The 25,705-nt window shown below is 45.0% G+C and overlaps 1 protein-coding gene across 1 annotated transcript in view; it reads left to right on the forward strand.

The window, feature by feature from the left end:
- The first annotated feature begins 10,109 nt into the window (after nt 1-10,109).
- The window catches only part of BDH1 (3-hydroxybutyrate dehydrogenase 1), a 33,918-nt gene continuing 18,322 nt past the window's right edge, over nt 10,110-25,705 (forward strand). The window contains 5 exon segments of the mRNA XM_007465884.1: nt 10,110-10,152; nt 11,087-11,213; nt 19,545-19,596; nt 19,599-19,619; nt 20,302-20,412. Of these exon segments, the coding sequence (XP_007465946.1) occupies nt 10,110-10,152; nt 11,087-11,213; nt 19,545-19,596; nt 19,599-19,619; nt 20,302-20,412 (354 nt within the window).

Consider the following 25,705-nt stretch of genomic DNA (forward strand, 5'->3'; position numbering starts at 1 on the left):
CTTTCCCTAGTTGAGTGCATCAGATCTTGGCTTCTGTACTGTACTCACTGAAAGGAAGTTCAATGTAACAGAGCAATTCCAGCTTCTGTTAAGATTACTCACAAAACAATGTCCAACAGGTTATAAAAAATGCTGTACTCCAAATAGCCTTATAAACTGGGATATTTATCCGTTTTGTCAAAGCAAGAACCTTAGAACAGTTGGTGGTGTGCTAAAAGAAAGTCTTTGGAGTGGGACAGACTTGTGTGCACTCTGTCTCTGCCACTTCCTAGCTGTGTTGCTGTGGGCAATTATTTGACCTCTCTGAACCTCAACTTCCTCAGATGCAAAATGGGGATAATCTTAGGTCACTTTTAGGACTGCTGCAGAGATTAAGTGAAAAAATGCACACAAAGCACTTGGCATAGTGTTTGGTACGCAGCGATCAGTCATTAGCTGCTAAATTGTATTACTTGAAGGCAGGGACCCTGCACTGCATCCTCAACACAAAGCACAATGCCTGGGATCTGAGGGCTTGATCAAGCTAAGCTGCATGAAGGAAGGGGTTTCATGCAGTGCTGTAGCTTGGGGTGGATGGGCAGAGGTGGGGACACAGTTGTTTTTTTTATTTCCTCATACTTTTCCCTCTTCAAAGGTCCCAATTACCTCAAAATAACTTTGGTTAAATTTCCAAACTACTCCCCCCTCTGCAATACACACACAAAAAGAAAAAAACCCCACCAATCTGTGGCTTAAACAAACAATCATTTTAGTTAAATACATTAGAGTCAAGAGACAAAAAGGGAGTGAGGATGTGGGTGTCCGATACACCCCTTTTTTTCCCCCATAAGGTCCAAGCCCTCGTTCTACTTGCTCATTCACTGCAGGGAGAAGGCTGGGCCTCCATTTCTCATCCATGGGCAGAATTCAGTGTTATAGTCATGTTAGGATCCAGGGCTCTTCAGCACATGAGATTCTGAGCATCACAGTTTGTTTAGAATAGTACATTGGGCTTTTTCGTTCCTTCACTGTAAATTATAGAAAAAGCTACTTGACACTTCTAAAATTCTGCAGATTAAGGACATGATTTCTAGCCAAAAAAAAGAAAAAAAAATTTTTTTTTAAAGAAAATTCAGTTGCATTAAACAAACGGAAGACCTGTAGTGTTTGGGATGGTAAATGGTGTTGTGATTCTCTACCCCCCAGTAGAACTCAGCACAGAGCGCTGCACTCGTGGGCTCCTGGAGCGTTCCCACGTGGCTGGCTAAGGGCAGGATTTAACTTGCACCATCTGGTGTTGGACACAACACTGAAGACAGAGAAGAGCAGGGGTATTCAGAGATGGGGCAGGGCCAGATCTAGCAGGGGAGGGCTGGGGCCTAGGAAGCTGAATGATTAGTCTGAGCTGGGATTCAAGAAGGGTGTGAGCTAGGAGGCAATTAGAAGCTGATAGAGGGACAGGAGCAAACACTGTGGCTCTCTGAACAGGGGTCTGTTTCAAGGGGGAACCCAGACTAAGCCAATGGTTAATCCAAAAGAGGCATCTCAGCCCATCTTTCAAGGTCCTTCTCAGCAAACTTTCCCAAGTCTGCTAACGAGTAATCCATTAGGAGGGGGATCTTTTGAGGGGACTTCATTCTGAGAGTCTTTCAGGATGCTACCTTTCTACAGATCCTGTCCTGAAGCCTCACCAGAACTCCCACTATACTTACAAGTCCCTCTTTTAGAAGACTTACAGAGCTTCTAAGGATTCATTTAGCTTATGTACATGTCTCATTTCCCTTCTTGAAGGCTGGGACTAAGGGCTCTTTCCTCCCAAACCTAGCTTAGTAATTTGCAACAGCACCCTCTTGGTATTGAAATGAGATGAAGTGTGCTAGGTGCCAAAGACCCTGGCCTGAGACCTTGTATCTGGGCAGAGGAACTGCTTTTACAGCGGGGGCAAGGGGGAAAGGGAGGGCAAAAAAGAGACGTAATCTGGGCACATGCTGTGTTGGGAGTGACCTGGGTCCCACCCTGTCTCTGCTTCCATGTTCAACCCCAGAGCTGAAAGTTTCTCGTTTCAAGGTCAGCAAACAGGACCTACCTTGGAAGGAGGGAAAACGTTTAAGGTAAGGCCGAGAATGGCTTTGTCCAGTGCTAACCTAGACCCAGCCCTTCAGCTGGCCCTGTCTCCTGGGAGTCTCTGATACTTCCTGCCTGCCTCTGAGAGTTTATTAATGATGCCCTAAAGGGCAGGGCAGCAGGGCAACAAAAAGAGCAACAGCTCAAACAGAACAAATGGATTCCTCATTAGCAGACTTGGGAAAGGTCTGCTGAGAATGACCCTGAAAGTTGGGCTGAGATGCCTCTTTGGGGTTTTTTTGGGTCTTCTTTGTGTTTTTTTTAAATTTATTTCATTCAAGTATAGTTGATTTACAATGTTGTTAATTTCTACTGTTCAGCAAAATGATTCAGTTGTATATATATATATATACATTCCTTTTCATATTCTTTTCCATTATGGTTTATCACAGAATACTGAGTATAGTTCCCTGTTGAGATGACTCTTTTGGATTAACCATTGGCTTAGTCTGGGTTCACCCCCCAAAAAACAAACTCTGAACAAGAACTTGTTCAGAGTGCATCCTACCTTCATGATACAGGTAGTTTATTTTGGGAACGAATCCTGAGGAACAGAAGTGGAGGATTTGGAAGAGTCAAACAGTCAAGGCAGGAAAGAGAAAGGCAATCCAAGGGTGCATTATTGAGCTGATCAAGTCGGGCACTACTGTGGGCAGCCAGGGGTCTATCATCTTAGGTGCTGTACAAAACGTACCTTGGAACTACCCACTGGAAGAACGGAAGAGTGGAATAGTTCTCCACCAGCTCCCGTCTGCCTTGGTCAAACGTTGTCCTAGGACGTGTTAATTCCTTTGCACTTCCAAGTTTATGCATGTGTCAAAATGGGCTTTGGCTTCCTGTAGGGGGCCCAGGCTGCAGTGACAGAGAAGCCCTGAGAGGGGAAGATACCAGGTACAGCTGAGGCAAGGTGCTCTCAGGTTTCACCTGTATGCAGCTGGTTGCCAGAGCAAAACTGGAATAAAAAGTGGGGCTGGGAAGGTGTGAGGTCAGCCACAGGTGGAGTCGGATATAACCGTAGACAGATCAACTGTCCTGTCCTTGTCTTTCATGAATAGAACTTTATTTCCATTAATTCTCAGTCCAAAGTCAGGATCTATGGTTTTCCTAGGTGGAAATACTAACTCTTCCTTTAGTCAACTGCTTTTCTAGCAATGCATAACCCTCAAAGTGTAACCTGGTGACCCAGTATAAGGATTTATGTTACGGCTATGGCATGCTGTAACAGTGACTATTCTGAAACACAGCACTGATGCAAGCTTGAGTCGGTCTGTGAAATGGGTACAGAGAACCAAGTGCATGCTACCTTCATGATTCTCCTGGTCTTCAAAGCTCTACATGCCAGGAGCCAGAGATAAGGAAGATACAGCCTCAGCCCTCAAGAAGCTCACATAACGGAGCTGACAGGTTTCTTTAAAGCCCCACCAGGCCCTTCCTTCCTTCCTGTTTTCATCTGCCTGGTCCCTTTCCAATCAGCCCTTCTCTATAATTTGACCTAAACATAGCTCTGCCACTAATTTGCCCTGATAGGTTCCTTCTCCTCAGCCGGTTTCTCATCCTGGAAACTTGGCAGGGGAGCCTGATCTGTGACAGATTGGCCTCCGATGTTCCGTTGTTGAAACTCTGGGAAGCTGTGCTATTCTTAAATTATTTTTTAAAATCGTAGGAAGAAAATTTTAAATAAATTTCATCTGACCAAAAGACATTTAAAAACAAACCAACAAACCAACCCACCCCAATAAGCTCCAAAGACAGCAAGTAGGCGTAGGACCTGGAAAGGCTCCTCAACCTCACCGGGTTTCCTCACTTCCTGGAGCGGCACCTCCACCTCCCTACCCGCATCCCACGGGGTGATATCGTTCCCCGCTCGTTCCAGAACCAGGATGGCGGTGGAGGAGATCAGAGCGCGGTTTAGACCTAAAATGGGCAGCAGTGGGTTAATCCCGGGCCGGGCGCCTAGCGAATAGGAATACCCTCTGCGGGAGGAGGGCCAGGCCTGACGCCGCAAGGCAAAGGAGGCGGTGCAGAGGCCCCTGAGGCTGGAAGCCGCAGGAGTGGGAGCCAGTAAGGCGCTTCGAGAAGGAAACGGCAGTAGCGCCCGGCGGTACAAGACGCGAGCGCGGGTACCTGCGAAGCGCCAGGTTCCGGCGAACGCACCAGCTGAGCCCTCAGCAGCTGGAGCCCCCGCGCCAGTTTGGTTTGGGGTAAGAGGAGGGGTCCTCATCTCTGCAGCTCGGGCGTGATGAGCCGGCGCCCCTAAACCGGCGTGATGCTCGGTTTGGTTTGGACTTGCGCTGCCCTTTACTCGGGTCGCGGGGATGCGAGTGGAAAAGGGGGCACCAAGTCCTGTAGGCTGGGCCCTGCGGCCGCGGCCGCGGCCGAAGTAACGGTGTAAAGATGGACCGATCCCGCCCAGAGCCGTCTCAACCCCAGGTGATCCTCATCCTCCGCCCTCCCGGGCCTTCCGTCCGTGCTCTGGGAGCCCAGCCTGACGTTTGTTATTCAGAAAATGTGCTTGTCTGGGGGAGGCCTAGGTTGAACACGCGGCCCCGAGTCTCCCAGGTGAAACCCTCGACACTTACCCTTCTCTGCCGCCGCATTTTACAGAAGACGAGCCCAGCCCCGAGAAGGGAAGAAACCGGCCCAAGGTCACATCGTAGTCAGAGGCCGAGCCAGGACCGAAGCCAGTAGTCCTGCCTTCTAGCCTGAGATCTAGGCACTGCTCCCTTACTCACCGCATCTCTCTGGGTCTTCCCGCATCCCTCGTCCTCCTGCCGCGTCCTCCACGAGGCTCTGTTCTCGGGGACTTGGTTGCGGGGTAGGGGGAGTGCTTCCTCCCCTCAAGCTGCGCCCTCGGGAAGGATGCTGGACAGCAGTCAGGCCGCCGGTCCAGTTTCCTCGAGCACGAGCTGAGCCGGCTGTTACTGGAGGACCGCAGAGGCCGCAGGACCGGGGGAGGAGGACCGAGCAAGTTGGAGGCGCCGCGGGAGCAGGCAGGAGACGCTGGGTTGGTGGTGGGCCCGCGGCCGGGGAAGGCCGGGAGCCTCTGCCCCTCACAGGTGCGGGAACAGCTCAACTTGGTCTGGGCGGTGCGGTCTCAGCCAATGGGAGCGTGGCTCGGGCCGAGCTCCCTCGGCTCCCAGCCTCTGGTCTGCCGGAAGGGGCTGCGGCCCTGCGATTGGCCCGGACGCGGGGCTGCCGGCGCGCTTGGCGAGTTGGCGCCGGCGAGTCTCGGGCGTCCCCTGCCTCTGACAGGGCGTCCCTGTCAGAGACAGGGACCCGGGCGGTCTGCGCCCTGCTGGCGGAGGGTTTGGAGCCGCGCGGGACGTTGAGCTCATTTGAGCTCTGCGTGGTTTTTTCCAACCAGTCTGTCAAAATCTGCCCAGAGTCATCTGATACAAAGTCCCCATCTAACCCTGCCAGGGGTTACAGAGGCACACGTTTCGTTACGGTGGGCTTCCGGCTGCCAGGATCCTTTATGACGCATCAAATATCCTAGCACTTTCTACCAGAGCGTTGCAGCCCGGCCGTGCCCGGGACATATACCCGTGGCGGGCGAGGAAGCTGAACTTTGAAATAAGTGTAGCTCGCATAGTCTCTCAATACACATTTACAGGGTGGCTGCTTCCTGTCAGACACCAGAGTAGTCATTTTGGATGAGCCGGAGGTCAATGAAACAATCCAGGTTGAGACTGGTGGTCAGATGGCGGAGCGGGGTGCTGTGAATGGTTATAAGCAGAAATACCTCTAATACTACCCGGCCTAGGTTAAGTGCTATTTCAGAGGCACATAAGGAAGCAGTGAAAATGCAAATATGGAGCGCGGGGTCTTAACCACTGACCTGCTAGGGAAGTCCCGCAACAAGAGATTGATTTTTGATTTAGGGGATCAGGAAAGGTTTCTTGAAGGAGGTTATTTGAATCAGTTAGGGCTTAGTGGATGAGGGAGACCTCAGATTTGGTATAGGATGAGCAAGGCACAAAAATTGGAAAGTACAGGGCTTATTGAGAGATGGTGGCAAATGGTATAATGAGTAGATGAGAGAAGTATAGTTGGAGATAGGATTTGGAGGGCCCCGCTGAGGACCAGGATGCTGGGCTTGTACGCTCTGATTTGCAATGTGGTCAGCGCTTATGAATAGGATGACTCCTTAAACTGTCAGTTGTACTAATGTCATTTTTTTACATCTGTATGAAAAATCTTGGAAATATCTTTGATTCTTCCTTCTTTCATAGCCTACCTTTAATTGGTCAGTAAATCACAGTGGGCTTTACCTTCAAAACACACCAGACTCTGACCATGTCTAATTAGCTCCATGGTTTCCACCGGGGCTGGCAGCCCTTTTATATATGTCCAGGAAGGATCTCTTCACATTTTGCTGGAGTTCTGCAGTGCACAACCTGCATGGCTGTACATTATGGTCCTGGGTTACCGCCATAGATTCTAAATGGTCTCCCTGCTTCTGCCCTTGTCCATCCTCAGTCTATTCTTAACCCAGTGAGAGTTATCATTTAAAAATATAAGCCTGATATGGTATTCCTCTGCTGAAAACTCTTAAGTCATTCAGATATTATGTGCCTACTGTGTACAGGTCTGACTTGAATTTGGTAGGCAAGCCCTGTTCTCCTAGGGATGGAATGCCTGCTTAACCTGGTGGTTGTAATTATGGCCATTTTGATAGCTCTGGTAACACTTTCTCTTGGGGAAGGACAGATGTTTCCTTGACAGAAGTGGAGAGGGAGAGGCTCCTGTTCCTGTTATCATTAAGAATTAATGATAATGATCTGCAGAAGGAACCTGCTTTCAGTGTGTTTTCACCAATATTGTTTTGGCTGCAACTAACAGAAACATTAAGCATGCTTAAACCAACACAGAGAATAAAGACATCACATGCCTTACAGAGCTGAAGACAGGAGGGCCGCTGGGTCTCAGGAGCAGGAGGCTCTGTTGTTTTTTTCTCTCTTCACTTCCATCTCTGCTTCTTTCTACATGTGTGCCTGACTCCTTTCTCTCTTTGCAGATTGGCTTTCTCCCATCTCTCTCTCTGGCTTCAGGCTCAAGTGTCGCATAGTGCCCACCCCCCTCCCCCCAACTCCAGCAACCAGATCACATGTCTCTGCTCCACAGATGCTGCTTTGCATTCTTTCACAGTGCAGGGGACAGAATGATGGATTCATCTGACCAACTCTTCCATGGCCAGAGGGTGGCGGGGAGGGTCTCACTGTACAACTACAGCTGCAGAGGCCAAATCCTGTGGGCAACAGGCAAGTCTGAAAGGGACAGGGATCAGCTGAGCAAGACAGACACCCGAAAGATGGCAACTGCTGAGAGTGTGATGTGTTCTCTGAAGAGAAATGGCCATCACCTGAGTCTAATCTGGTGGCTAGTGTCCGTCAGACTAATCCAAGTGTCTGCATTAGGTTTGCCTTCGCTGAACTGGGCTATAAAGTTAAATCCTTGGCTTTTATTGAAGGTCCCTGTTAGAGGCAGCTATATAAAAGTCACTTCTTCATTTACGATAAAATCGTAGTGGGAACGTCACCTACAATATCATTTGGTGTTCCTGTATAATGTCTTTAGACTTTCGTTTCAGAATAGTTATCTCTCTAAGGGATAATAGGCATCTTATTTGAATAAGGACTTTAAAACTTGTCAGGTTTCCTTTTTGCATGGCCTCAAGGAAGCCTCCAATAACTGTAGTTAACACGTATAGCTGAGCTGAGCTGAGCTGGAACTTCTAGGTAAGATTATGCTAAGTGATCAGAAGGGAAATAGCCAAAGGATAATAGACATCTATTTGGTAAGAGATCTCAAACTCTAATGCCCACAATGTCCAGGCAGTTAACAGAGGTGATGTGGGTAGGCTTGAGATAGTAAGTGAAAACTTTTTGTTATTGAGTTCAAGCATAACATGGCTACCTCGTTACATTGCCTTTTAAAACACTAGGCAGGCCAAACAAAATAACCAAGTAGAGTATGTTGGAAACTGGCTGCCAGTTGTCAGACCTTGGAGTCTGTCACACAGGTTATGGGCTTTGAGCGCCTCAGTGTGGCGTCCCTACACAGGATGGTTCTTAGCTTAAACCCAACTCACCCTCCCCAGTGAAACAGGACCTCCCTCTCTCACTTGGTAGTACCAAGACCCTTCCAGACTTCATGTCCAGAAACTTGAATTCTCTTTCCTGCCTAAGTCCTGCCTCCTGAATTCCTATTTGCTGCTGATGCCCTGCCTCTTCTGAGGATGTCAGTACTGGGAATGTTTGCCGCTTGCAGGGGAGACCTTGACCCTGACCCACAGGAATGCAGCCAGCTGTGTCTTCTGCAAGATAGTTCTGTCAGAATGCAGCAAGTGAGCCCAGCATCAAGACAAGGATGCACACAGGTTTTGTTTTTTTTTTTTCTTTTGGAGAGGGGATGCTTTCCGTGGGCTACACATGGGTTTTGCATTGACAATGGAAAGGAGGTGCCCTTGAGAACAGACCTAAGTGTTCTTAGAATTCGAAAAGTTTCTCCCAGATTCCAGAATAATACGTGAACATCTTGATTTTGTGACAGTATCATATAAATTTGGTCACCCTGGAGCATCTAATTGAATCCAAAGCTAAAGAGGTGGTCCCCGCCCTCACAGGGGCTCTGCCTGTCCCCTTGCAGTGCCCGCCTCCCACGGCCATTTCTGTTTCCAAACCAAAAGGCAACTGAGTGGCACTTCAAGTTTGAGAAACTAATGTTTACAGAGACTAAAGCCCAGCACAAGACATTAAGATGACAAACAGCCCTGAAGAGTACAGGAATTCCACTGCCTATAGCATTGTGTTTGGGGTGAAAATAGCAACATATTTAAGGAATGTAAAAAGGTAGTAGAAGAAAAAGATATCTAAAATTCTAGCATTTTTGTGTATGAGAGATAACATTGTGAATAGTGCATTATTAAAGGGACTGAGTTTTCATGCAATTTAAGCTATTTTGATGCCAGTGCTTTTAGATATTGCTGACTCAAAGGAAAATAAAATTAAAAGCAGCTCTCTGTTTGGAGAGACACTGAGGCAAACACTGAGGCATTCTGTGCCACAGACATTGAGCAGAAGGGATGGAAAGTCCTTGAATTACAGACGACTGGATTTTAAATCACCCAGTGGTGGTGACCTCAGACTCCAGTCCTGGAGGGAGGAGGCAGAGATGTCTGTGCTCAGCCAGCCGGTCAGTACTTGGGAGGGGTGCGGGACACCCACAGCATGGGCCTGTGCCTTCCATGAAGGGCCAGTCTGTGTGTGGGGATGGGGGTGAGGTTCAAGCACACAGCTCACCCCCACTCAGCAGGGACTCACTGAGTGCCTCCTTCGTGTCAGGTTCTTCCAGGCATGGGGGATTCAGTGGTGACTAAGATGGACAAGGTGCCTGGCCTCACTGAGCTTATGATCTAGAAGGGGGAGATAAATAAAGAAACAAGGGAATCTTGGATTGAAGGGCAATCTTATGGAGAGCAACCCCTATGTGTTGCATGGGGGGTTGGGCAGCCTCTCTGAAGTCAGAAGGGTCCAAAGGACTCAGCCCTCTATAGAGAGGAAAGGCAAGGTCCACGGCCCTGAGGCGAGAAAGAGCTCCGTGTATGTTCAGAAGGTCAGCGTGGCTACAGAGCAGTGAGCACAGGGGAGCGGGTACCGGATAGGAAGGGAGGCAGAGGCCAGCTCCAAAAAGGCATGGAGAGGAGGCTTTTAGTCAAGGGAGTCACGTACGTACCTGACTGGTGTTGGAAAGACCTTTCTGGCTGCAGTGTTGAGACTGGAGTGTGGCGAGTAGGGGCCGGAGCGGAAGCAAGAGCCTACTGCACAGTCCAGGAAGGATCACGCAAGACAAAAGAGCCCTATTTGTTTTCCTCTCCTGAAGATTAAACAGATGAAACACCGCCACCTGCCTTCTGCAGTAAATACTGTGGTTGTTGGCTAGTTAGTGAACTTATCACAGACCCACTGGCGCAGGTGACTGGTGATCAGATTAGGGACCGCAGCAAAATGGTAGGGGAGGAGCTGCCTCTCGGGCAGAACCTTGTTACTGGTAAGGGCAGTATAACAAACCACCGGCAGGTGTGCAAAGAGAGACTAGGACTGTTCCCCAGGAAAAGAGCAACAGCTCCCAGGGCTGGAATTGCCTTGCTCAGCTCCCTCCCTACCACCCTTTCCTTCCCTTAGGCCAGGAGGGATCACTAGAGGGGAATTAACCAGAACAGGAGGACAACTAATGCACACACCCATCTACAGCTCATAATGCGAAGCTAGTCACTATGCTGAGTAGCCTTACTGAGACATGGCCTTGCTGCAACAAGTTTGATTTAATATGGAAAGGGAGTGGTAGGGTGGTGGGAGAGACAGTGTGTGTGTGTGTTTTAATTTAGGTTGATTAGAGTGTGTCTCATTTTGTAGCTTCAGTCTCCGTGCTATGATGAGTTACTGATGAATTCAGCCCCAGAGCTGGACCCTGTGCATGGTGGGGTGGAGAAAGGTGGAGAGCTGAATCAAAAGATACCTGGCCCAGGGCTGAAAAAGCTGCCTGGAGGCATGTGGACAAATTGAGATGGATGTTTTGCTGGATATGGGGAACACTGAGAATGGGACTCATGGAGCTGGAATCCCTGAGGGGGCGGGACCCTGGGCGCCCCAGTGGTTGCTGCACAGCCTAGTTTGAGGGTCACTGGTGCTATACCCTCCTCATGCTACAAAAGGGTGATGACTCACCCAGGGTTACCCCATGAGTTGGTGGCACAGCTGGAACCAGAACCCAGGTTTCCAGATGTCCCAGCCTCCTGACTCTTTTCATCACATGAGGCTGTAGCTTGAGAGGAGGGTGGCAGGCGGGGACTGCCTGGTGCCTTGACAGAACCTGGGTCAAACAGAGCCCACTTTAACTTTCTCAGCCTGGAAGGAAAATGGCCCCTTCTGCCTAAACTCCTGAAGGCAGCAACACAATGCTGAGAACACATTTTATGTTTCAGAACCCACCCGGAGGAGCCTGGCCATTCTGCCTCTCGTGGCCACTGTGCTGACTGCCCGCTTCTCCAGACCCCTGTCACAGCCCCCGAGGAAAACCCTGAATTTCTCTGACAGAGTAAATGGAGCAAGGTAAGAAAATGAAGGGTGGAGCTGACCTTGAGGGTTACACTTTCTGGGCAAAGCAGAGGTCTTCACACATAATAAGGCTTGACTCTCAAAGGTGTCCCTCAGTACCCGCTGTCCACCAGCAAAGGACACTCAAAGGTGTTGTCGGAAGACAGAGACCTTCCCATGTCACACAAGGCACCGAAGAATATCTTTCATCAGATTTTTTTTTAAACTTTTTATTTTGAAGTAACTCTACACTTATACAAAAGTTGTAAAAATAGTACAAAAGTTTCCCGTAACCCCTTCGCCTAACTTCCCCAAGTGTTAACATCTTACAAAACCATAGTGCAGTCATCCAAACCAGGAAATTACCACTGATATAATTCTATTAACTATTCTGTAGACTTGATTCAAGTTTCACCAGATGGCCCACGAATGGACATTTTCCTGGTCCAGGATACAAACCAGGGTTCCCAGTACATTTAGTTGTCATGTCTCCTTACTCTCTTCCTGTCAGGGGCAGTTCCTCAGTCCTGTTGTTCATGACCTTAACACCTTGGAAGAATGTCTCTCAGTGTGGGCTGTGGGATGTCCTCGTGTTTAGATTCAGGTTTGTGTGTTTGGAAGAAACCCACTCAGGTGAGGTGGTGCCCTTCTTAGTGCATCACATCAGGAGGCACAGATCTCATTACTTTAATCACCTGGTTAATGGCTCTTTTAAAATCTCGCACATGAAACTATAGTTAACTAAAATGTCGTGAGACTTCACTGAACTGGGTGATTTAGAGAAAGCATTAAGTACAAAGTAAACAAGCAGCTCTTTTTCTTTGAGAGCTTCTGGAAATTGCCTTTTCCAAGGGAATTTAGTGTGCTCTGCTACCTCATTTTCTTCTTTTGCAGCTAGAGCAAGGAAAAAAATAATGCCCTTTCTTTTATATTTGAGAGGAGTGAAATCAAGTGACAGGTTAAATTCAAAGACCCAGCAGCTAGAAGATTGATGGGTATTTTCTGTGCCAATAAATATATCTAGAAGAACATGCAGTGAGGTTTTTAGCAGCATTTGCTTAAAAGCATTTCCATAGGATACAGAAGCTTGGTTGGAGGTGAGGCTTCAACTGCTGGAGGACATCATATAAGAAGAGTTGATATCCCATCAAAGAGGGAATGGAGCTTGATTCTGTTAAAGGGCTTTTGAAAGAAGATTTGCTGTAATTTTTTCAGTGAATGACTCACAGAAATGATAAAATCTGTCTCAAAAATGGCTTTCAGAGATTTCTGGAGATTTTTTATGGAGGAGAAAATAATCCCAAAGGAAGTTTAAATACTTTTACAAAGATTTTATCCTCAAATTAAAGGGAGTGATACAACCATTCTGTACCCATACAAACATTCTTTTTTTCACTTTAGTACAGTATTCAATAAATCACATGAAATATTCAACACCTTATTATTTTTAAAAATTAAAAGGAAGTAAGGCATTAGTCAAGCTTCTGGCTCATTTGAAGGGAAAGAAAGGCTATCCCAGGAGACTCTGAGTCTTCTGGAAGGATTGTAGAAATCACCTGGTTAGGCTAAGGGGTTGGGCACAGGGTGGTCAGGGGCAGAGCTGAGTCAGAGTGCATTAGCTGTCCTCCAGGAAAAGTTGTCGGCAGAGGTCAGGGAGGGAGACCCAGATGTGTGAGGTGGAAGGAATGGTGGGTGATTGCTGTGCCTGGATCAGACAGGAGGTCTTTGGGTGGCCCGATCATTTTGCTTGAATCTCAGTTGGAAGGGGCCTCATGCTCCAGTCCCCACCTGTGGGTGATCCTTTGATCACATCCTTAACAAGTGACCTTACAGCCTCTATCTGAATATCTCCAGCCATGGGGTAGTCAGTACCTCTCACAGCAGACCTGTCTTTGGACAGTACTATTATAAAGTCCTTCATACTGGGCAGAAATCTTTCCTCTGTAAATGCCACCCCTTGTTCCTGGGTCTGCCTTCTGTTATCATACTGAACAAGTTAATCTCTTATCCCTGGGGATACTATGCCAGCCTAATACCCCCGACTTCTCTTATTGCATGTTTTTTCATTGCTCATTTCCCATGGTTTTCCCGCTCAGCATCCAGGTTTCCCACCTGAATGATGCCCATTTGGCCTGAGCTCTTTCTTGAGACGTGGTGCCACACCCCTCCCCTACCCTACATGGCTCAGAGCAGCAGTCACCCGGTACACAGCACCTGTCCAGATGAAACCTCCCCAGAAGTGGCCAGATGCGGTCCCTGCCCTGACAACCTACTCTGCTTCCTGGCTCTATACAGCCCTCAGATTTTGGATTTCTCAAGGCTCTGGCCCCGCCCAGGACATCACTTCCCAGATTCTGGTTACACACACCAGCTGGCTCAGCCCCAGTGCTCAGCTCTGCCTGCCCAGGCATGGTGTGTAAGACTCCAGGGCAGCCTGACCTGGGCAGAATGGAGAGTGGCCCTTGCCTCCCTATTCCTGTCCAGCCTAGGCTCACATAGCTTCTTTTGGCGGCCACATCACTTGTGATTCGTAGTTGATCAGACTAATTATTTTTTTCACAGGTGCTGCTGTGTGAGACCTCATTCCTCCCCAGCTGCCCTTGCGTCATCAACATTTGTCCTTCCTAAACCCATCTTGTTAGATTCAGGCTGTCAGGCTGACTCCTGACTCCTCTCAGCAGAAAGCTGGGTAACTGGTTATTGTTGCTGATTCGTGACCGAAGGAACAAAAGGGATAGAGGCATAGATTGGAAGGAGGGAAAAGAAGCCAGCATTAATGCCTTGGCCAGCACAGCGTGGTGTCTCGAATGTGGCCTGGTGAGTTCCTGGATGCCAGTGCTCTGGGGACCAGCTGGTTCTTCCACAGGCCTGTGGGGAAATGCCGGATTGCAACCTCTCCACCCCATCTGATTGCTCTTCTAGGTTAGGATGGAAATCAGCAAGCTCTCGTCCTCTGAATCTGGAGGCCACCTCTTTGGGATTCACCCCTCAGCAAGTTTACTGACTATCCTGAGTTTAACTTGTACCACCTGTGAGACTGGCATAGCCATTAGAGTAAGTGGTTTGGGTGACCAGCAGTTTGCTGCGACCACAAGACCCTCCTGGGGAGAGGTGACCCTCCAGGGCAATGCTCACTATTTTATATTATGGGATTCGGACTTAACCCCTCAGGGGCATTCTTACCCTTGATAAGCCAATGTATCAGGACTGCATCACAATTAGAAGGGCAAAGACTTCCAGAAGGCCAGGGCTGGAGAGGTATCAGTGGCCCCAGGCTTCTTGTCTCCTTCTGCTCTGTCATCCTGCTGATGGCCCTCACCTTGGCTGCCGCCATGTTCCTCCACCTCCAGCCTCAGTCCAGGCAGGAAGAAGCAAAGCAGCATGGAAGAAGGGAGGAGCTGCCCCTGCATCAGGAGAGCAAAACTCTCCCAGCAATCATTGCAGACTTCCACTTGCACCTTATGGGCCAGGGGTAGGTCACATGATTGCTGGGTAGGCGATAGTCTAGAAAGAATTGGGCATATTGGAACCCCAGACAACATTTTGGTAGTGAGACAGATGAGAAGAATAGCTATTAGCAGCAAACAGTAGTGTCTGCCTTGGCTGGGCTGTGGCCTAGAGCTAATTTTGTCCCCGGAGATATTAGGACTTGGCAGTCAAGAGGCTTGAAAAGGAAACCCCATGGGAAAAAAGTCCTTTTTCTCTTTTCCTAAGGCAGCAGTTACAAACTCTGGTTGCAAGTTAGAATCACCTAGAGCGCAGTGGGGGAAAAAAAAATCCCCTTGCCCCACACCTGGGGACTCAGATTTCATTCATTAGGGGTGAGGCCAACCATGGGAACAGTTTAAAAAGCTTCCTTGGTTCCTTAGTTCTTCTTCAACTATTTTGGGAAGAATTTCAATCGCATACAAAAGTAGAAAGTAGTAAATTGATCCCTGGTGTACCTGGGCTTCAACAGTTATCAACTCATGACCAGTCTTGTTTCATCTGTGTTCCCACCCACTTTCCTCCCCCTCCCTCTACTGGATTGTTTCAAAGCAAATCCTGGACGTCATGTTGGTGTTTAGGTATCTATTGCTAAATGGTAAGATCTCTTTTTAATAACGTGAGCACATAATCATGATCGTTTTACCAAGTGATTCTAATAAACAATCAGGGAGGAGAACCTAAGAACAGCTGCTCTGGACCTACATCAACCAGGCCTTTCCCAATACTGCCTTTACTGGAATCAGGTGTTGGTTTAACATGCAGATTTCCAGGGGCCACCCCATCCTACTGAATCAGAATGTCAATCAGGGACTTGGGAGCCTGCATTTTAACAAGCTTCCCAGGTGCTTGTTAACTAAAGTTAAAGAATTGAGGTGCTAAGGGCTTCCTAGCCCCAAGACCCCTCTGAACTGAGAAGTAGCCCCAAGCCAGGGATCCCGTGGCACCTGCAGGAGCTGCAAAGTGAGAGAAGAAATAAGAGCAGGATGATGCAGTCCTAGCAGTGGCCAAAGGGGAAGGCTGAGAAACCAAGTGGTGTCCAGGAGGGCACTCCTGTGTCAGCTGGAGCTCCCCAGCAGTGTTCTTGGCCCTCGCCTTATCAGGGTTCTGCCTCTTGGGGATTGGGTGTGGAGGGATGGAGCCTTGTGCTCTCTGGAGAAGTAGAAATATGCCATTGATAGCTGGCTATGAGCAGTAGCGCCTGGTATAATACACCCAGAGATAGTCAAGTTTGAGTGGATATATTTGAATATGGGGAGGTGGGTTAGAGAAAATCTGGCAACAAATCAGTTTGAAATACTTTTTTTCTTGCTGTGACCTTTTTGTTACTTTAAAAAATATCAAATAGTGCAAAAGGATGGCAGGGGACAAGGACAGTTCTGCCAGGGACACCTTGTTCTTTTTGTACAGCAAATCCTGGGGTTATGGTAAAACAGTGATTGATTTTAGATAAAGTCATTTAACTAGTTTTGGGTGTAGTGACCATACCACTCTGCTTACTTGTGACCGATGCCCCCACTAGAGGTAGTGTCAGAGAAAGCCAAGTAGGGGCCAGGACTTACATTCTCACCCAGTAGTAATAAGGAACCCTGCCTGCTTGGGGTGGAGGGTGGAGGAGTGTCAGAGGACACCTAGTAGAGATGGAGAGTTAGGACTTCCTCCATCTCTCAGCAGTAACGAGACCATACACTCCCATACAGTGGAGAGCAGTAGTGAGGCACTCTGACCCCTCACAGCCAGGGAGGTATTGGTGAAGACCCAGCTGGAAGCCGGAACTCCCATCCGTACCCAGCAGTAACTCCTTCCAATTTACTTTATGAAGCTAGTGTTAGCTGATTCCAAAAACAGACAAAGACTGTACAAGACAGAGGACTGCAGACCAATACCCCTCATGAATATAGGTGCCAAAATTCTTAAAATATTAGCCAGTAGAATTCAGCAATATATGAAAAGAATTGTAAGCCATGAAAAAGTGAATTTGTTCCAGGGCTGCAAAGATGGCTCGTTGCTAAAAATCAGTTAATGTAATCCACCAAACTGAAAGCCAAAGAAGAAAAATCACATGAATCTATTATTGCAGAAAAAGCAAAATTTAACACTCATTTGTGATAAACACTCTCAGAAAACTAGGCATAGATGGAAACTTCCTAAACTTGATAAAGAGCATCTATGAAAACCATGTAGCTAACATTATATTTCCTGGTGAAAGACTGAATGCCTTCTCCCTAAATGGGAGCAGGGCAAGAATGTCCACTCTCACCACTGACTCGCCATAGTGCGATAAGGAAGTGCAATAAAGCAAGAAAAGGAAATAAAAGTCATACAGGTTGTAAAAGAAGAAATAAAACTGTCCCTATTTGCAGATTACATGATTGACTACATAGAAAATCCCAAGGAATCCACAGAGCACTCCTAGAACTAATAAGTGAGTTCAGCATGTCAGAGGAAACAAGTGCAACATCAAAAAAATCAATTATATTTCTATACACTAACAATGAAAATGTGAAAACCAAAATTTGAAATGCAATACCATTTACATTCACTCAAAAAACGAAATACTCATATACAAATAACAGCAGGACACAGGATACAAGATAACACGCACAAGTCAGTGTATTTCTATATCCTAGCAATGAACTTGTGGATATCAAAATCTAAAATAATACCATTTACAATTGCTCAAAAGAATGAGTTACTTAGGTATAAATACAACAAATTATACAGGATTTGTACCCTGAAAACGATACAATACTGATGAAAGAAATCAAAGATCTAAATGAATGGAGACCCACACTATGTTCAGGGATTGAAAGACTCAAAAAAGTAAAGATGTTGACTTTCTCTAAATTGATATACAAGTTTAGCACAATTTCTATCAAAATCCCAGTCAGATTTTGATAGAAAAAGACAAGATTGTTCTAAAATTTATATGAAAAGGCAAAGGAAATAGAATAGCAAAAACAATTTTGAAAAAGAAAAATAAGGTGGGAGCGCATAGCTCAATGAAACAGAGAATCCAGAAATAAAACCACATGGATATGCCCAACCCAATATTGACAAAGGTGCAAAAGCAATTCAATGGAGGAAAGATAACATGTTCAAAAAATGGTGCTTGAGCATGGATATTCATAGGCAAAAACAAAAACAACCAACTTTGACTTATCTCACATTTTATACAAAAGTTAACTCACGATGATGGATCATGGACTTAAATTATAAAACACAAGACTAGGGACTTCCCTGGCGGTCCAGTGGTTAAGACTCCGACCTTCCAATGCAAGGCACACGGGTTCGATCCTCGGTTGGGGAACTAAGATCCCACATGCCTCGTGGTATGGCCAAAAAATGAAAAAACAGAAAAGAAAAAAAACCAAGACTATAAATCTTTTAGAAAAATAGAGGAGAAAATCTTTGGGTTGGGGCATAGGCAAAGAGTTCTGAAACTTGACACCAAAATATGATTGATCCATAAAAGGAAAAATTGAATAATCAGACTTCATCAAAATGAAACACTGTTTCTCTACGTAAAGATCCTGTTAAGAGGATGAAAAGACAAGTTAGACTAGGAGAAAATATTTGCATACCACATATGCAACAAAGGACTAGCATCTAGAACATATAAAGAACTCTCAAAACAATAGTGAAAGAACAAACACTCCAATTACAATAGAATATGCACAAAAGACATAAAGAGACATTTTAATCAAAGGGGATATACTGATGGCAAATAAGCACATGGAAAGATTTTCAACATCATTAGCCATTAGAGAAATGCAAATTAAGATCACAGTGGATATCTTCACACAGTTACCAGCATGGTTAAAATAAAAAATAGTGATACCACCAAATGCTGGCAAGGATATAGGGAAACTGGATCACTCATACATCACTGCTGGGAATGTAGAATGCTACAGGCACTCTGGAAAACAGTTTAAAAGTTTCTTAAAAAACTAAACATGCAACTACCGTATGACCCAGAGATTGCTCTTCTGGGCACTTACCCAGGAGAAAAACAGGTTCACACAAAACCTGTACAGGAATGTTCCTGGCTGCTTTATTTTTAATAGCCCTAAATTGGAAGCAACCCAGATGATCTTCAATGGCTGAATGGTTAAATGAACTGTGGTACAGGATACCATAGAGTACAATTTAGCAATAAAAAGGAACAAATTATTGATACATGAGACAATAGACAATCAGATGAATCTCTAGGGAATTATGTTGTGTGAAAAAACCCAATCCCAAAAGGTTAATATTCTATGACTCCATTCTTGAAATGACAGAATTATAGAGGTGGAGAACAGATTAGTGGTTAAAGAGGATGTGGGAGTGGGTGTGGCTGTAAAAGGATAACACAAATGATCCTTGTGGTGGAACTGTTCTGTATTTTCACTGCATATGTCAATATCCTGGTTGTGATATTGTACTAGAGTTTTGCAAGATGTTACCATTAGGGGAAATTGGGTAAAAGGTACAGGGCATCTCTCTGTATTCTTAAATTCATGTGAATCTAGAATTATTTCAAAATAAAAAAACTATCAGGAAGCCATATAAAACCTCAGGGTTAAGACGTTGCATTTGTAAAAGGCTTTGTTAACAGAGGTCTATCACTGGAAGGCTCTTCCTACACAGTGGCAAAAATGTCCACTGCAACTGCTGGCCCACTTTGTCCCAGACTAGTAACCTGTAGGAAACAGGTCCTCATCCTAAGTGGTACCAGCAGGTTGTCCTCAGGGGTTTGGGGTGGGAGTAGTGAGTAGGGTGGGTACTGGTGCCTGAGGGCCTGTTGAGTTGCTTCCACCCCAGAACAAGGTCTGGTGTGACCACAGCCTCTGCTCATGGCTTTCTTTCCTCTTGCAGAGGCTTGCTGCTGTTTCACTCTGCCTCCTTTGTCCCTGTTGACCGTCGGACTTAGACGCTGCTTCGGTGAACCCAGTGAGTGGCAGCCTGGCTACCTGGGAGCCAGCCAGGTGGTCGGAGCCCTTCTCCCTGGGCTCCCAGGCCCTGACCCACCCTCAGAGTAAGGGCTTCAGTGCTTCGAGGGCACTCAGAGCCACTCTCTCACTCGCTGAACAACCCCTGCCCCATCAAATGAAGTTAGGGGTTAAGAGTTTAGACTCCGAAATCTCTCAGTCCTTCTTTCAGTTCCAGGTCTATCGCTAATTACGTTGGGCATTTTAAAATGTCTATTTCCTCACTTGTAACGTGATATAATAATCATACTTATTATACGGAGTTACTGTGAGAATTAAAATAATGCATGCACAGTGCCTTGCCCATGGTAGGTACTCAGTACTTGACGATGAAGATGACAGTGATGATGGTGATGGTGATGATGGTGATTGTAGATGAGGAAACTGAGGTCCAGAAAGAGGAGGTAACTTCCCCAAGCAATATTGCTAGTTGGTGGTAGAGTCTGGGTTAGAACCTGGTCTCTTGATTCTGAGTCCAAGCATTTCTACTATACCAGGGTGCTTCTCCAAACAGCAAGAGACAAGTGGGGAGGGCCAGGCCTGGCCCACTCAGGAAGCCCTAATTTTTACTGCCCAGAGGAGGCCTGGTCATTCAGCCCTCAGGATACTGGGCTCCTAATGTGTGGTCTGACCTTTTAAAACAGGTTGCCAGCAAAGCTGTCTTGGTCACAGGCTGTAACTCTGGATTTGGGTTCTCCTTCGCCAAGCATCTGCATTCAAAAGGCTTCCTTGTATTTGCTGGCTACTTGATGAAGGTAAGAGATGGGTCATCTTCATAATCATTGTCTTTTTTTTTTTTTTTGCGGTACGCGGGCCTCTCACAGTTGTGGCCTCTCCCGTTGCGGAGCACAGGCTCCGGACACGCAGGCTCAGTGGCCATGGCTCACGGGCCTAACCACTCTGCGGCATGTGGGGTCTTCCCGGACTGGGTCACGAACCTGTGTCCCCTGCATCGGCAGGTCTACTCAACCATTGCGCCACCAGGGAAGCCCATCATTGTCCTTCTATACATAGTCATTGTTTGGTAGGGTTTTTAAATTGCAATCAAATACACATAAAATAAAATTTACCATCTTAACCACTTTTAAGCGTACTGTTTAGCGGTGTTAAATATATTCACATTGTTGTACAACCATCACCTCCATCCGTCCCCATAACACTTTTCATCTTGCAAAACTGAAAGTCTATACCTAATATAAACAATAACTGCCCATGCTCCCCTCCCCTCCAGTCCCTGGCAACCACCATTACATTATCTGTCTTTATGAATTTGACTACTCTAAGTACCTAATATAAGTGGACTCGTGCAGTGTTTGTCTTTTTGTGACTGGCATAATGTCCTCAAGGTTCATCCATGCTGTAGCATGTTACAGAATTTCCTTCCTTTTTAAGGCTGAGTAATATTCCACTGTGTGTATATGCCATATATTGCTTATCCATTCATCTGTCAATGGACAATTGGGTTTCTTCTACATTTTGGCTATTGTGAATAATGCTGTTATGAACATGGGTGTACAAATATCTCTTCAAGATCCTGCTTTCGATTCTTTGGGGTATATACCCACAAGTAGAATTACTGGATCATATGATGATTTTATCTTAAATTGTTTGAGGAACTGCCACACTGTTTTCCACAGTGATTGTACCATTCTACATTCCTACTAACAGTGCACAAGAGTTCCAGTTTCTCTATATCCTTGCCAATACTTGTTGTTTTCTGGGTTTTTTTCTGATAATAGTCATCATAATGGGTGTGAGGTGATATCTCATTGTAGTTTTGATTTGCATTTCCCTCATAATTTTTGATGTTGAGAACCTTTTCATCTGCTTACTGGCCATTCATAGATCTTCCTTGGAGAAATGTCTATTGAAGTCCTTTGCCCATTTTTTAACGGTATGTTTTTGTTGTTGTTTGTTGAGTTTTAGGAGTTCTCTATATATTCTGGATATAAATCCTTATCCGATATGTGATTTGCAAACATTTTCTCCCACTCTGTGGGTTGCCTTTTTACTCTGGGGATAGTGTCTATGATATACAAAATTAAAAAATTTTTATGCAGTCTAGTTTGCCTATTTTTAATTTTGTTACTTGTGCCTCTGGTGTCATATCCAAGAAATCATTGCCAAATCCAATGTCATGAAGTTTTGCCCTGTGTTTCTTCTAAGAGTTTTATTGTTTTGGTCTTACATGTAGGTTCTTGATCCATTTTGAGTTAATTTTTGTGTGTGGTATTAGGTAAAGGTCCAACTTCATTCTTTTACATGTGGATATCCACTTTTCCCAGCACCACTTGTTGAAAAGACTGTCCTTTCCCCAGTGAGTGGTCAAGGTACACTTGTCAAAAATCATTTGACCATATATATGAGGGTTTATTTCTGGGCTCTCAATTCTATTCCATTGGTCTGTCTTTATGCCAGTACTAGACTATTTTGATTACTGTAGCTTTGTAGTAAATTTCAGAATCAATAAGTCTGAGTCCTCCAGTTTTGTTCTTCTTTTTCAAGTTTGTTTTGGCTATCTGGAGTCCCTTGAGATTCCATATGAATTTTAGGATAGGTTTCTCTTGCTCTAAAAAAACATCATTACGATTTTGACAGGTATTGGATTAAATCTGTGGATTGTTTTGGGTAGTATTGACATTTTAACAGTATTAAGTCATCCGATCCATGAACACAGGATGTGTTTCCACTTATTTCTTTCACCTTTAATTTCTTTCAGAAATGTTTTGTGGTTTTCATTGTGCAAGTCTTTCGCCTTCTTTGTTAAGCTAATTCCTAAGTATTCTATTCTTTTTTGATGCTATTGTCAATGGAATTGTTTTTGTCATTTCCTTTTCAGATTGTTCATTGTTTGTGTGTAGAAATGTGCCTAATTTTTGTGTGTTGACTTTTATCCTGCTACTGTGCTGAATTCACTTGTTATTTCTAACAGGATTTTACTTTTGTGGAATCTTTAGGGTTTTCTACATGTAAGATCATATCATCTGCAAGCAGATAGTTTTACTTCTTCCTTTCCAGTTTGGATATCTTTCATTTCTTTTTCTTGCCTAATTGCTCTGGCTACAACTTCCAGTAATATGTTGAATAGAAGTGGTTAGACTGGCCAAAATCAACCGCAATTTACTATCCATACAGTCTCCTGGAAGTTGCAAGCCTTCAACAGATTCTAGAATTCCAAAATAGTTACATTAGACAGATTCTGCCAGTGCACTTATTGTGTAGGTGGGGAGACAGATTCCTTGTGGTTCCTAGCCTGCCATCTTCCCAGAATCTTACTTCAAGCTGAGTATTTAATATCAGTACTACCCAGAACCTGGGCCAGTGTTTGTAGTTTTTTTTTAATTGCCTTCCCAACAACTGGCTCATCTGTTGCTTACAACAGCTGATATCTTTTCCATTCACTTCAGTGTCTCTTGTTCTTCATAGCTTCATTCATTCATTTGTTCATTTGCCAAATGCTAATGATGTTCCTGACACTTTGCTAGGTGCTGAAGAGTAGTAAGACCTGATCCCTGTCCCCAAGGAGCATTGTCCAGTGGTGATGGGACAGCCATGCACAGACACAGCTGGAAGAATTGGAGTGGAGAGTGTTCTCAGGGTTGTGCAAAGAATGTTTAATGAGAATGCACAGAAGGAAGGGGTTGACTCTGGCATGACAAAAGGGGTGACATTTGTTCTGGGCCATGGAGAATGAATAATGCTGTCATAGGTGGAGACTGGGAGGAATGACCTGTCAGACAGAAGGAGTAACCTAACCATAGGCTTGGAAGTATGGGCCTCCACTGGGACTCATAAAGTGGAATTTAGGATGCATGAAAGGAAGCATTGGGACATGAAGCTGCAAACGTAATTAGGAGACAATTCCCCTAATTTAGCAAGTTCTGCAACATTTACCACAATCCATTTTTAGAATATTTCCAACTTTCAAAAATTTCCCTCTTGATCATTTGCACACCTACCCACACCTACCTCTAGTTCTAGGTAGCCACTGATTTCTGCCTCTTTAGATTTGCCTTTCTGGACTATTCAAATAAATGGAATCATACAATGAGTAGTCTTACATGCCAGGTTTATTAGCATAATGTGTTTGAGATTCATTCATATTGTAGAATGTATCAGTAGTTCATTCCTTTTTACTACTGGTTGGTATTTTATTGTATGGATATGCTACATTAAAAAATTCACTAGTTGATAGATATTTGGATAAAAATGTTTGGATTTTTGGCCATTGTGACTAATGTCACTATGAACATTCACATACATGTCTCTGTGTAGACATGTGTTTTTACCTGGTTCCTTTTAATGGAATTTAGACACCAACATCTGGGCATTAGATGTTCTCATTGCTAATGGGGCATTCCTGCTCCTTGATCTCCTCAGCGGACGAAGCTAGAAGACGTATATATAATCATACCCACATATATACATATACTCACACTATATCTATTTATATCTATCTCCTATATACATTTCCTATAAATATCACACACACACACACACACACACACAACAGTTCATGAGGTTATACTGACCTATTCCAATTCAACACAACATCATTCTTCCTGCTTCCCTCATTCCATATTTGTTTCTTCTTTTCCTGCAGTTAGCATGCTGATTCCCAACAATATTGATATATTTACTAACTTAGTTAATCCTACAATATATACACAAATGCTTCAGAATTGCTACATTCATACCATTGCAAACAGCAAAGCTACTAAGTTGTTGTGTCAGGCCAGATCCTGCAAGAAGCAGGTGCCGAAATAGGATTTGACATACAAGAGCTTGATTTAGGGAATGCCTGTAATGGCTAAAGGGCAGAGAGCAGGAAAAGTCAGGGCAATCCTTTAGACTGCAATGCAGGTCTGTGAAAAGAGGAATAGGTAGGCACAGGTCAGACTGCAGTTCAGTCTGAGAGTCTCGGCTGGGACGATGGGGACGTCCCCAGCAAAGGTTATTTGTTAGAGGAGGCCTGCCTTGGGCAGGAATAGCCCTGTAGTTTTGTCATTCTTGGCCATTGGCTGAGAGTAACTCAGGCACATATGGCCGTGGCCATGGCATTCATGCCGCAGTGGATCTGAAGTTGTGGCAGCTGGAGACCTTCTGTCAGCTGCTCCCACAGCAGGTTGTCCTGAAAGGAAGTCTACTGTGGCCACCACAGTAGAGCTTAAGATTTCTTTAAAGTGTTTTTTATCTGTTGACCAAAGGTATACAAAGCACTGTGTTTAAAGTTACTTGGATTATTATTAATTTGAAAAAGTTTGATTCATTTGTTTGTATTTTATTCCCCCTATTCTTCTTGATTTATTTAATTTTAGAAGATATAAAACATTAACAAGTATCTAAAGTCAAAATTATACAAAAAGGTAAACTCAAAGTAGTGTTACTCTCCCACCTCCTATTTTTTTCTACTCCACTCCATTCTTTCATTTCCCCCTTCTTACGCAAATGTGTATACTCTTTTGTAGTTAAGAAACTTACCAATATATCTTGGAAACCACTCCATGTGAGTTCACAGAGATCTTCCTCACTTTTTTTAAACAGCATCATAGTACTCCATTGTGTGGGTGGACCATAGTTTACTGCACTGGTTTCCTATATACGCATGAGCATTTAGGCTGTTTTCCAATATCTTGCAATTACAAATAATGCCACAATGAATAACCTTGTGAGTATGTATTTTTCACATAATTTTTGGAGGTTTACCTTTAGGGTAAATTCCTAGGAATGAGATTACTCTTAGGTCAAAGGGTTAATGAAATAAGTCATCATTTTAAAAAAGATATCCCCCAATTTCCTATCATAGGGGTTGTGTAATTTTATATTCCCACCAGTAATGTATGAGAATACCTGTTTCTGCATACTTTCACCAACAGGGTGTACTTCAAACTTTTGATTTTTGCCAATCTGTTAGGTGAGAAATGTATCTCAGTATAGTTTTAATTTGTATTTCTCTTACTGTGAGTGCTGCTTTTACTGTTCTTTAAAGGCATGATCCAGAAGTTGCACATATAGCACCCATGCTGTCACTCTATTGGCCAGAGCTTA

The sequence above is a fragment of the Lipotes vexillifer genome, unplaced genomic scaffold, assembly GCF_000442215.2.
Source record: "Lipotes vexillifer unplaced genomic scaffold, Lipotes_vexillifer_v1.1 scaffold853, whole genome shotgun sequence".
Lineage (NCBI taxonomy): Eukaryota > Metazoa > Chordata > Mammalia > Artiodactyla > Lipotidae > Lipotes > Lipotes vexillifer.